Source organism: Danio rerio, chromosome 12 (assembly GCF_052040795.2).
Source record: "Danio rerio strain M-AB ecotype USA chromosome 12, GRCz13ab, whole genome shotgun sequence".
Taxonomy (NCBI): domain Eukaryota; kingdom Metazoa; phylum Chordata; class Actinopteri; order Cypriniformes; family Danionidae; genus Danio; species Danio rerio.
Window position 1 is genome coordinate 8,687,501 of NC_141032.1, and position 14,075 is coordinate 8,701,575.

Consider the following 14,075-nt stretch of genomic DNA (forward strand, 5'->3'; position numbering starts at 1 on the left):
CTGATGAATAAGTGGACTAAGCCGAAAAAAAAATGCATGAATGAATGAACTTTAATAGGATAATTTTAAGAATCTTTCTGAGGCTTTTTTTTTTCTGCACAATAATGCAACTATATTTAAAAAGCTGCTTGCTTTTCATTCATGCTTGAACTGTTTCTTTTCATGACTGTAGGGCTCGCCGGAATCTCACGAGGAAAACGTAGAAGAACCAGAAAAAGCTGAGCTGGAAGAAAGCACTGGGAACCACGAGGGCTTCAGTGTGGAAGATGTTCGAGAGGTGCTGGGGGAAATGACCCAGGAGATGCTAACAAAACTACAGGTAAATAACAAACCTTCCCAGTAGCCTTACATAACAACACACTGTTTATAAAAAACAACATGCTGATTACAACCAACACACACACACAAATGTTTTTCATTTGCTCGAGTCTTTCAGTTTCCACAAGAATAACATTCATGGCTGGAAGGCAGGAATATCTCAGATAGCATTAATAAAACATCTTAAAAGGCAAAAAAAAAACGAATAACAGACTGTTTCAGAACAGTGTTTCCCAAAATATCATAGTTCCGCTCATATTCTTCCCACAAACCTCCACCCACAGTGTGATTATGCCAAGAAAAGAAAGAATCCAATATTAAAAACGTGAATAACAATCTCCTGCTTAATGTGGCTGGTATTCTCTGCATAACGTACAAGACATTAGACAACTGCTGGCAGAAATCGTGATTAATTTTACGGTAGACTTAAGGTGGAATTGAATTATCGCGAAGGCGCAAAACAAGCAGGCGGATTGCAAAATTGTGTCATTTCCATCACGTTTTTACATGCTGAAATTTTCTGAGGTATCAGATGGCAAAAGGTTGCCATAAAGACCTGAAGATAAGGGGTTGAAACAGGGGTGTCAAATCCATTTTAGGTCAGTTTGCACATTAAATCTCATTAGATAACCCTCTTTTTGAATTTCCTCACAACTAACCCTATTAGGAGTTTGATAGAAATGCCATTTGTTTGGCATTTTGTCTGATATAAAAAGCACAGAATGAGTTACCTCTTATAGAGCTAAGCTCAACTAAAATATAAATGCACTTTTGTTTTTGCTCCCATTTTTCATGAGCTCAAAGATCTAAAACTTTTTCTGTGTTTCTTTTTCTCTCAAATAATCTAAATCTGTTTTGGTGAGAACTCCTCGTTTGCCTAGATAATCCATCCACCTCAGAAGTGGTCAAGATGCTAATTAGACAGCATGTTTATTGCACATGTGTGTCTTTGGCTGGACACCATAAAAGGCCACTGTAAAACACTGCTCACTGTGCAACTTCAGCCACGATTTGGTTGACTCCGGATCGACGTATGCAACAGCGTGTTCCAGTTACAGCCAATATCCAGCAACTTCGCATGGCCATTCAAGTGTAGAAAAAACATTCAACCATTTATGCAATTTGGAACACAGCCATGGCTCATGATGAAAGCTAAAGGTGACTATGATTTACAAGCAGAAATCTGTTATATCTCCAAAGCTTGTGAAAACAAAACAAATATAGGCTACGGTAATAGTTTTCATTTCTAGCATTTAAAAAATGGTATGTATGATTTATGCGCTATTCCTTTCTGCAGTGGGTTGAGTGTGTCAAAGTTGTAAAAGTAAACCATAAAAAACCCAATAGCCTACTTTAATAATAATAATAATAATAATAATATTAATTTATATGTAATTATTGGCAACAAATAAACAAAAGTAGTTTTCACATCATTATATGACTATATCTGATTTATATATATAAGATTAGTCTAAGTGTTAGATATTGAAAGATGTTTTATGTTTTAGATTAGAATATGAAATAGTCAATAACGTTTGCAGTAGAATAATGCACCTCTTTTAGAATGTAATTACGGACATTTTACATTATAACTTACGTAGTTCAAACGATAAATCTGCAACAGAGCACCTATGGTTTTGGGAAACACTTAACTACATCGTTCATTTTCCATACAGTGCATCGTACTGTGATAGTTTAGCTGCGAGTTACATCGTTATTTGGGAAAATACTTGCAAAAGGAGAGGTGTGAGGCAAATCTGTTGTTACCTGTTAAATATTTGTATATAAAAAATACTTAAATATAAAAATAACGTTTCTTTATGGTTTTGCAAACATTACAGAAAAACGTTATTGTAATATTCTTTTTTTTTTTCTTTAAACAGATGTCTTGCTGCATTTCAAACGAAAGTCACGGTTTATCCAAAAATAATAACGTTCCCATTTGTCACCCTCAAATGATTTATTGGTTTATTGTTGAATTAGACAGCATGATTAATGCACAGGTGTGCCTTAGGCTGGACTCAATAAAAGCCATTCTAAAGCCCTGCTCACAGTGTGAGATTTCAGCCACAATTTGGTCATCTGAGGCCCCGTTTACACTAGTGCGTTTTAGTTTGAAAACGCATAAGTTTTGCTACGGTTACGCCATCCGTCCACACTACGCCGGAGTTCTCGAGCGCCGAAAACGGAGCTTTTTGAAAACGCTGGAGAGGCCGTTTTCATTCTAAAACGCTGCTGCTCCGTCTCAGTGTGGATGGGGAAAGACGGAGACATCTGAAAACGGAGGCGGGGCTGCAAACGTTCGCCTATCTGATTGGGGCTTTTCCTCAATATTAAGTAGCCCACACACAGTTCAGTCTCGCATCCTCTTCTTGTAAGTTCAGACTTCGCAAGTTTGATCAAGGCTGCAGTCTCCCCCTTCTCAGTTTGATATGGAAAACATACCGAGGACACGCGTAAATCTTCAAAGGGAACAGTGTACTTTATAACTTCATTCACATCACCTTGGCTATGTTGTTTCACTTTCTCAACATTAAAATGTAAACATGATTTAAGGAACTGCCCCTTTTTTTAATATTAGCAACTTAACAGACAGCAGAAATGTTGAGGCGCCGTGCTGCATATATGAGCGTCATCTTCACTGTGTGGATATTTATAACAAAACGGAGCCTATAACAACTGCCTCCTTTCAATTTCAGTGTAAATACGAAACACACCCTCTCTTTTGATGAATATCAGTTTTAATAATCGACAATTATAAAAGTATAACATACAATAAGTTTATACATTGTAGGAAATAAAGACGAGCGATCAGTCAATGCACCTGGATTAATCATTGACTTATCTTTGCGCTTAACCAAAACATGTTACCCGTGAACAAGTAACTTAATAGATTCCAATGACCAAAGTCAGGGAATTGGCCTATGTCGTTAGATAAAGACAACAACATGAATGAAATATCACGTTTAGCAAATATAGTGAGATTAGATCCAGCGGGAGATGCTTGATGAGCAGTCCGACAAGCAGAGCTCTCATCTGGGTAGAAATGCTGGAGTGCTTGCCGAGAGTGTGTGTGTGGTCACGTGATGTGCGTTTTCAGCGTTTTGGTGTGGACGGAGAGCTGTTCAGAAACGCTGGGTAAAACGCGAGTGTGGACGCGGATCGTTTTCATTCTACAACACCGTTTTAAAACTAAAACGCACTAGTGTAAACGGGGCCTGAGACAAATTTGGGAAATCTTAAAGAATACTGGTTCACCCAAAAACGAAAACATTCTCATTTACTTCCTCTCAAGTGGTTGATTAGTTTGTTTAATTGAATCATCTCTCTGTAAGCATTTTTGCGAGCCGTGTGTTTGACACTCGTGCGCTAGAAAGACATAAGTAATTTTTCACTTTGATGGGATTAATGATTATGGGGGTCATTCAATTCTCCTGCCATGTTCCATGAAGATCTTTGTCGTCTGTGTGACAAGCCTTTATTGCAAATGGCAGACGCTCTGTAATTTGAGAGCCCATTTGCAGTGGCTTGTGTGTGTGTGTGCGCATCTCACATCTGAGTGATACGACACTATTTCCATCAATTCCCTTGGGTTTTCTTCTTTTTTTTTTTTTTAAGTCAGAGGAAGGTTAGTTACATATCTCATTGCTAAATATAAGACCATCATGCCAAATGCTCAGTAAAAACCTTGATGCTTCAGTAATTTACAGTTGAAGGCAAAATTATTCGCCCTCCTGTGAATTTTTTTTAAAAAATATTTCTCAAGTGATATGTAATGGAGCAAGGAAAATTTCACAGTATTTTATTGTATTTTTTTTCATATTATTGAATGTCATATTTGTTTTATTATGGCTAGAATAAAAACAGTTAAAAAATAATAACTTTTAAGGACAATATAATTAGCCCTCTTAAACAATACACAACTGGCAAAAGACTTGTTGTTGATCCCAGTTGTAAGAGCAACAAATAATAACGTGACTTTGAGTTGATCTTTTGGAAAAGTGGCAGAAAGTAAATTTTTCCGATGAATCATCTGTTTAGCTGCATCCCAATCATCACAAATACTGCAGAAGACCTACTGGAACCCGCATGGACCCAAGATTCTCACAGAAATCAGTCAAGTTTGGTAAAGGAAAAATCATGGTTTGGGGTTACGTTTAGTATGGGGGCGTGCGAGAGATCTGCAGAGTGGACGGCAACATCAACAGCCTGAGGTATCAAAGGAATTGTGCTGTCTATTACATTACAAACCACTGGGGAGGGCAAATTCTTCAGCAAGATAGCGCTCCTTCTCATACATCAGCCTCCACATCAAAATTCCTGCAAGCATAAAAGGTCAAGGTGCTCAAGGATTGGCCAGCCCAGTCACCAGACATGAACATAATTATTGAGCATGTCTGGGGTAAGATAAAGGAGGGGCCATTGAAGAAGTCAAAGAACTCTGGGAGTCCTGCAAGAACGCTTTCTTTGCCATTCCAGATGACTTTATTAATAATTTATTTGAGTCATTGCTGAGATGGATGCAGTCGTCCAGGCTAAAGGGAGTCAAACACAATATTAATTCAATCACTGCAGCATGACTTTATATTCTACACTGTACATCGTTTTTGTTAAGTGACAAGACTTTTGTCTAAGCAAAGTCAGACCTTACTGTCCTAATTAAAAAATTCAAAATCAAGGCTTGTTCATGCTTTATTTTGCTTAAATAAGCGAAATTTAGAGGCCTTTGCCTTTCATATAAGCCACTTCTGATACCAAATGATCAACTAGAAGTCAAGTTATTATTTGTTGTTTCTAAAACTTGGATAGTTGACAAGACTATTTTTCAGTCTACAGAACAAACCATTGTTATTCAATGACTTGCCTATTTAACCAAGCTAAATGTCTATTTAAACTTAAAAAAAATCTAGTAAAATATAATGTTCTGTCATCATGACAATGATAAAATAAATCAGTTATATAAAACAGTTATTAAAACTTATTTGGGAATAATAATAATAATAATAATAATAAATACAATTGAACAGGAAGGCTAAAAATTCTTACCTACTGTTTATTTATTTCATATGCTAATTATTTGCAGTTACTCAAGTTAGCTTATGAAGTCATTATTAATATCGTCCACATAAACTTTGAAGTGTTTGCTGTGGTACATCCATATTTATTCTTTTCCCCCCTCCCTTGAATATTATTCTAGTTTCAAACGTTCCCAGCAATGCCTCTACTCTGTGGATCTCATCATACCTAATATGGTAGAAACACTGAAAATTACAAATGCTGGAATTACTGAGAATGACTTCCTTACCAATAACATTACCATTCCAGATGTGGACCAAGAGGCATTCAATATGGCTTTGTGCTTCACGGGGAACTGCAAAGCACCACAATGTGTTGTGTATTTTCATTTAAAGCCGGAACACTGTGTACACAAAACGTTTCATGACAAATGTCACAAATATTTCTGCATAAAAACAACATGGGACAATAAGTGCAATTGGGTATCAAAACAATCAAGTCGGTTTTTAGTAGCATTATGTGTTCAAAGTTTTTTTTTGTTTTGTTTTATGGGGATTTTATTTACGAGGGCCTTTTTTGTTTTGATTAATTTTTCTATGTGAACTAAGCCAAACTAAAATATTAATCTGACGCCTTAAAAAGGTTTATAAAATGTCATCTCAAACGCAACATGAAAAATATGTGGAACTTAGATCAACCCTATAATTGTAGCGCCACTATTTTAATATTTGTCCTCTCATTTCCTTAATGTTCTCTGTGGATGTTAATAACGAGGTCTTATTTATTATTCATATGTTTATGATACACACGGGCAGGAAAAATTTCAAATAAAATAATGATAATAAATACATGCTTATTTAAAAATGACACTGGAAAATTAAAAGAAATAAAGAAAATATAAATCTGGAATAGTTTATGCAGACTTTCATAAAAAAACAACCTAACATAAAAAGGTATGTTAACTAATGGTACAATAAAATATAAAATACCATTTTTATATATATATAATTTTGGTGACATTATGTATGTTCATGTCTAAAAAAAATTAATTAATTAATAAAAATTAATAAATGCATGGTTGCACAGTAGGTAGCGATGTTTCCTTACAGCAAAAAGGTCGCCGGTTCAAGCCTCGGCTGGATCAGTTGGCATTTCTGTGTGGAGTTTACATGTTCACACTTCTAAACATAATAGTTTTAATAACTTGTTTCTGATAGTTGATTTATTTTATCTTTGCCATGATGACAGTAAAACTTTACTAGATATTTTTCAAGACACTACTAAATAGCTTAAAGTGACATTTAAAGGCTTCACTAAGTTAATTAGGTTAACTAGGCAGGTTAGGGTAATTAGGCAAGCTATTGTATAACTCTGGTTTGTTCTGTAGACTATAGAAACATTAGCTTGAAGGGGCTAATAATTTTGACCTTCAAATGGCTTTTAAAAAAATAAAAACTGCTTTTATTCCAGCCGAAATTAAACAAATAAGATTTTCCCCAGAAGAAAAAATATTATCAGACATACTGTGAAAATTTCCTTGTTCTGTTTATCATCTTTTAGGAAATATTTAAATAAGAAAAAAAATCAAAGGGTGGCTAATAGTTCTGACTTAAACTGTATATTAGCAATTTTACACAAACGACAGTGCGATATGACTGTATATAGGCACTGGTAGGAGGCGTAAATTGGCTCGAGGCCACAGGCTGAGTGCCTTAGTCTCTCACCAGTGACAATATGCAGCCAAATCGCACTGCTATTCATGTGGTATTGCGTTTAGACAACAGTTTGACGGCATTATCATGTATATAAAAAAGAAAATCACACACAGAGAGTCTCAAAAACCCTTTTGAAGAAAAAATACTTTCTTCCGCCATTCATTCACGTCTGCTACTGACGTCAGAAAAGCAGAAACTGTTGCTACTTTACCAACGTCACTTCAGAGCTATATTTCAATGATTCTCTAGAGTAATGTCTAAAGTGACAAAACAGGGCATTTTGCTGACATTTTAAAATTATAAGGCTGAACAGCATAAAATGCCATCAGTCTTGAGACATATCCCAGTATTTCTTTGTTGTAATCAGGATTTCACAGTTATTTATTTCGGAAAAAAGCCAGAGCAAATCAAACACTACCAGATTACTGTGGTATAAATACAGCACATGCGGGACGTCATACAAAAGAGAGAGATCGACTTAGAATGTCACTTACCTGTTCTGTAATGATTTGATCAGCTGTAGTTTGAAACATACGCTGAGAAAATGTGAAAAAAAAAGTATCCCCTAAGGCACAGGTGTCAAACTCAGTTCCAAAAGGGCCGCAGCTCTGCACAGTTTAGTTCCAACCCTAATTAAACACACCTGATCAAACTAATTGAGTCCTTCAGGCTTGTTTGAAACCTACATGTAAGTGTGTTGGAGCAGGGTTGGAACTAAACTGTGCAGGGCTTCGGCCCTCCAGGAATTGAGTTTGACACCCCTGCCCTAAGGACTTATTATGCAGTCTCTGTCGCCATCTAGTTGCAGAACGTCAACTGTCTTTGCTCTGCTCAGTATGACAGGCTGGACGCCAACGCGCTGAATGCTGAATATTTAAAATAGACACTCTCCTTATAAATAAACTGCACAGTTGCATTCTTGCCTAAAAAGCCTCTAAAGTACATTATGTTGTCCAACAGCTGCGATATTTGTCAAACTGTAGTCCTCTGCTTGCCACTCATGTGTGGGCGGAGTAATACACAGAGGTGAAGAGGCTGTACAAGTGCTAATGTTGCTTTAAAATCTCACAGCTATCAGCCAATCAGATTTGAGAGCCAGACATAAGAACTGTTTTGTGTGTGTGTGCGTGTGTGTGTGCGCGTGTGCGTGTGCGTGTGTCTGTATATGTGTTTATAGAGTTAAAGTCAGAATTATTAGCCCCCTAAATTTTTACCCATATATACATATATACATACATATATACATATATATATATATATATATATATATATATATATATATATATATATATATATATATATATATATATATATATATTCATAATAACACTAATATTAATATATCTAATAGGGAAAAAACTTAATAATTAAATATTTAAAATAAATATTTTTTTCTATTTTATATATTTAAAATATATTTAAAGGGAATCATTAAGAGATCATTATGTGCTGTTTTTTTACATTGTGACACTATGCCATCTAATTTCTTTAACATAATGTTGCCCTTTTTATTTGTGACATCTTTGTTTGAATATTTATTTGGTTTCAAATGTGAATATCACTACGTTTTTTAAAAAAATTATAACAATAACCAACAATAACCTCAACAGTATACCAATCATGTCTCTGTAAGATAGACAGGTCACAAACCAAAATACTATTACTCTATTTATAACACCAATTTTAGCAATAAGATTTGTGTTTTTTTTTTTTTACATTAAGGAAGCAGATGTGTGTGAAAATGTCACAGTGTAAGAAAAATCTCCACTCTCTTGTTTGCTTTGGGGCTGAAATACGACCTCCACCCCGAGATTCACTCATCTCACTGTAATCTCCAGCCCGCATCGCTGTGGCGTTTTTATGGATGTACAAATTCTTGTGTGTTCAACAGGCTGACTTCACAGAGAAGCTGCGAGTTCACGAGGAGACCTACATCTCGAGGTTAGAGCGACTTCAAAAAGCCTCTTCCAAATAGCACTGATGAGACGCCAAGAGGATTTTTCCCACCGGTGTTTATTCATTCATTCAGAACGGGTCCGGAAATAAAACGAAACACACGATTTAAACAGCCAAATCGCCCTTCGTTTGCTGAAAATTTATCACCCATGTTAAGCAAAACTGATTTATTAGTTTGTAAGATGATGATAACAACCAGAATTAATGACTTTCGGGTGACGTTGATTTATTTAGCAAGATGATGAGTATGAAACGCAGGGTCATGTTTCTATTTTCTAATTGAAGAGTTTATGGATTGGCTTTTATGTTTATTTTGTGCTGTTTTTTGAAGATATTTACATTAAAAATAATAATAATTAGTATTTTTGGTTCTGTTTTGATATTGGGCATGCGAATGTTTGCTTGACGATCAATAAATTACCAATATTTGTTTTAATTGATACATCTTGGATAAAACTTGTCAAATTAAATAGACAAACAGGCAAAATAAATAATAAAATAACATTATATAACAATAAAATATTATATTTTTATGGAATTTTTTGGTCACATTATGTATGTTCATGTCCATAAAAAACTGAAAAAGGTAAATAATAATTAATAATAATAATAATAATAATAATAATTCAACAAATAGGGACAAGAAGTATAAAACTCTTATAATATGAATCATTAAATATTATATAATATAATATAATATATAATAATAAAATATATATATATAACTGAATAATTTATTATATATAATTATATAGTTATATATAATTAAATATTATATAATATAATATAGAGCCTCGACTCGTGTGGAGTTTGCATGTTCTCCCTGCCTTCGCGTGGGTTTCCTCCGGGTGCTCCGGTTTCCCCCACAGTCCAAAGACATGTGGTACAGGTGAATTGGGTAGGCTAAATTGTCCGTAGTGTATGAGTGTGTGTGTGGATGTTTCCCAGAGATGGGTTGCGGCTGGAAGGGCATCCGCTGCATAAAAACTTGCTGGATAAAATGGCAGTTCATTCTGCTGTGGCGACCCCGAATTAATAAAGGGACTGAGCCGACAAGAAAATGAATGAATGAATAATATAATATATAATGTAATATATATATATATATATATATATATATATATATATATATATATATATATATATAAATTCAATTACAAGTATACATTTTAAATATAAATCTAGTAAACTTTGATTTTTACCTGTGGAGGCGGGGTTTAGCCAAACTGTTACATCATAAAGTGCCGGATTCCACAACTTGTCGTTTTGGCTTCAATATTAGCTGAATATTTTTGGTTTCTGAAAATAAACTGTGTATTGGTGGGTGGTGTTAAATATCATTGGGCAGAATTTAACAGGAAGTGATGTACTAAAAGTGTTGATTTTTACCCGTGGAGGCGGGGTTTAGGCAAACTGTTACATCATAAAGTACCGCATTCCACAACCTGTCGTTTTGGCTTCAATATTAGCTGAACATTTGTGAGTTCTGAAACGTAATAGATGTTATTTTAAAATCAAGATCAATGTTGATTTTTCAGTTCATGACTCTATAAGTTATTTGGATAGCAATTCATTAGCTGTAGAAAGTAGCCTAGTGCTACAGCAATGCAGCATAACCTAAATAGCTGTGTTGCCATTTAAAGTGATGTATTATTAAAGCTGAATAGTGACTTTTCCGCTGCGTTTGAGAAGCCCACATGCATCTATAAATATACCCGCAGCGCTGAAAGAATGCTGATCATTTTTTGTGTGTGTGTAAACCCTCTGCTCTTATTTTCTATTTTCACAGTGCAATTATTTCACATACATAACGACATCAGAGATTATTATTTCTATCACATAGATGAATTATTAATTGAGTTGATGTCATTTTTGTTATTAAATGCCTCAAACTCTCATTTAATTCTTAAACAGATTGTGATTGATGGGGGAAAAACAGGTCTATTTAATCAGCGCAATATCAAATTACAGTAATATTCCTGCATGTCTCAGTGTTTTTTTACGGCCTGTTGATTTAGCTCTTCATTAGCCTTTCCGCCCCCGTGTTGACATGCGAGTTCGCTGCGTTCACAGGATGCCTTGAGAACATGTTTCGACAGTTTAAGGTGCTGTTCTGGAGCCGCTCTTTTTTTTTTTTTTTCCACAAACTGATTGATTGTCCTTCCTCAGCCAAAATCTGGATGACCTTTCAGCTCTTATAGACAGCAGCAGTCCCTCTACTGGCCAATGGAGCACATTAAAAAGAGCACTTCCTACTTTCTGGAGAAGCATGTATTGGCTTTAAAGAGCCTATAGTGGCTTCTTAGTTCAGGTTCATATGTCCAGTATGCTTGTGTAATTTCAGAGATTTTGCCAGATATATTTATTTTTATTTATTTATTTTTAAATGACGCCTCTTATTTATTTGATGAAAATGAAGAAAAAAATGTATAATAAGGTAAATGAGTATTGCGAAGTTGCTTTGGATAAAAATGTTTGATAAATGCACCCACTGTTTGTTTCAACTATGTCAAAATAGAACAAATAATTATTATTTAAACTTTCAATTGATTAATGGCTTTACAGTGATTATTGAATGAAGATTTATTTTTTTTAATATTTATTTTTCATTTAAGTTTGATTTATTTTTTTATAAATTGGTTTATATTATATTTATTATTTTAATTTATATTTAATTTATATTTTATGTTATTTATTTTTGAAATAAATTATTATTTTTCATTTTAGCCTAGTTTGATTTTTATTTTATTTTATATTTTTTATTATTTTCATATTATTCATATTTATTAATTTTATGTATTTAAATATTATTTTTCATTTTACTTTTATTTATTTTTTATAAATTATATATTTATAAATATTTCTATTTATTATTTTATTTCTATTTTATTCATTTATTTTTAAATAAATTATTATTTTTCATTTCATTTAATTTTTCATATTTTTTATTTATATTTATTATTTTATTGTATGTTATTTGTTTGTTTTTAGTTATTATTTTTCATTTGACTGATTTGTTTTTTTATAAATTTGTTTTTATTTATTTTACATTTATTATTTTTATTTCTATTTTATTTTCATTTTATGTTATTTATTTGAAATAAATTATGTTAATTTTCATTTTAGTTTGATTTATTTTTTGATATTTTAAATTTTTTTAGTTTGATTTTATTTAATTTTTTTTAAATTATTATCTTTCATCCATTCAGCCATCATTTGTACTAATCAATTATTATTATTATTATTATTATTATTATTATAGGTATTATTGTTATCATTACTTGTAGTAGTCGTAGTACTGTTTTAATATTCATTCATTCATTTATTTTCTTGTCGGCTTAGTCCCTTTATTAATCCGGGTACGCCACAGCGGAATGAACCACCAACTTATCCAGCAAGTTTTTACGCTGCAGATGCCCTTCCAGTCATAACCCATCTCTGGGAAACATCCACACACATTCACACACACACTCATACACTACGGACAATTTAGCCTACCCAATTCACCTGTACCGCATGTCTTTGGACTGTGGGGGAAACCCAGAGCACCCGGAGGAAACCCACACGAACACAGGGAGAACATGCAAACTCCACACAGAAACGCCAACCAGAATCCCACATATACCAACATTTTCCCTTTTATAATGTCAGAATTCTATTATATATATGTAATAAGAAAATTTTGATCAGACATACTTATTATTATTTACAGTCATTGCTATTATTAATAATAACTAAATCTACACATAAACCAAATAGTGCCTTTCAATTTGATGTATAATGATTAATATAATAAAATAAAAACAATACTAAATAAAATGCTCATCATTATTACTAGTGGCTGAAGACCATGTTAATTATGGAATAATGTTCAAACATGAGGTTCTCCAGTTATTAATGAGCCATTTCAGGACTTTTCTAATGAGACGTGCGTGAAGGCCCTCCTTGGTCCCTTTAATCTCGTTGGATGATTTTAATTAGCGGATGATGTCACTTTAAGTAAGAATAAATGCTTCAAACATACATCTTTGTTTCTTTTTTTAAAAGCGCTCTTTGTCCTCAGCGGATGCCAGCAACAATCGTGTTTTCATTTGCAGTCTATGCGAGATCTAAAACCATTAAAACCGTTCGTTTGCCTAAATCAAGCTAATTAGAAACGAGGATACAGTTGCAGCCAAACTATTGTGTATGTGTGTGTGTGTGTGTTTGCAGAGTGATTAAAAACATTCCTGAACATTTGATGACGTGATGATTTATAGCTTTAATCATCCCCAAAATAGCTGGAAGGAGCCTGGCAGCAGATTTCTTTCCGTGGTACTTATTTCACAACAAGCCCGCTTTCCTGTTGACACTTTTTAAAGGAGCCCATTATGCTTTGCTTTTTATGAAGTTAAAGTCCCCTTGAAATAAAAATGAATGTTTATTGGGGTGTTAATACCAATGTTAGTTGTAAGGTTATTAGGAATATACAGTTGAAGTCAATGTTGAAGTTCAAATGTTTATAATATACAGCTAAAATATAAAGAGTCATTATTTACATGTAACTGAGCATACTATACATAAGTGGAGGACAATATTAGGGGCAGATGGCCTTCCAGTTGTTTATCTTGTTTTGCTCACTGTTAAATTTGTCGTGGTGTGGCCTTACCAAAACACTGTTACAGGCTGATCTCATTGGTAGTGTTATTAATTGAGATCAAATGCTTTTCTGAACAGTCTGTCTGCACATGGCTGCATAGCTGCGGTGCCCCTGAAACCTAATCGGCCCATTTTTCCAACACTCAGATGGGACACTGCCAGAAGGACAAGCTCAGGTTTGACAGTACAAGGCTTTGTAAAAAAAAAAAAAAAGATGAATTGGCTCTGCTAAAAAAAGACGAAGGAACTGTTTTTACTATTTTTAATAAAACTTAAATTCAATAAAATAAACAAAATGTAAAGAAAAGAAACCATGAAATGTGTTATTTTTATCAAATGTATGAATGAAGGGGCAATTTTCACATAGAAATTATTTCACAAACCTTTGAAAAGAATTATCAAGTAACATTTTAAACATGAAACATAAATTCA

General features: G+C 33.7%; 2 protein-coding genes across 4 annotated transcripts in view; one reads left to right on the forward strand and one right to left on the reverse strand.

The window, feature by feature from the left end:
- Positions 1 to 9,367, forward strand: part of cabcoco1 (ciliary associated calcium binding coiled-coil 1) — a 33,290-nt gene extending 23,923 nt beyond the window's left edge. For 2 of the 3 annotated variants that reach the window (XM_087274410.1, XM_087274409.1), the window contains exons 7-8: positions 173 to 319; positions 8,941 to 9,367. In XM_087274410.1, the coding sequence (XP_087130536.1) occupies positions 173 to 319; positions 8,941 to 9,024 (231 nt within the window). In that variant the 3' untranslated portion in view covers positions 9,025 to 9,367. The remainder of the gene's footprint in view (positions 1 to 172; positions 320 to 8,940) is intronic. The other variant, NM_001177463.1, reaches the window with a different exon arrangement.
- tmem26b (transmembrane protein 26b) overlaps positions 1 to 14,075 on the reverse strand; it is an 87,119-nt gene that overhangs the window by 32,699 nt on the left and 40,345 nt on the right. The gene's annotated exons all lie outside the window — the stretch shown is intronic.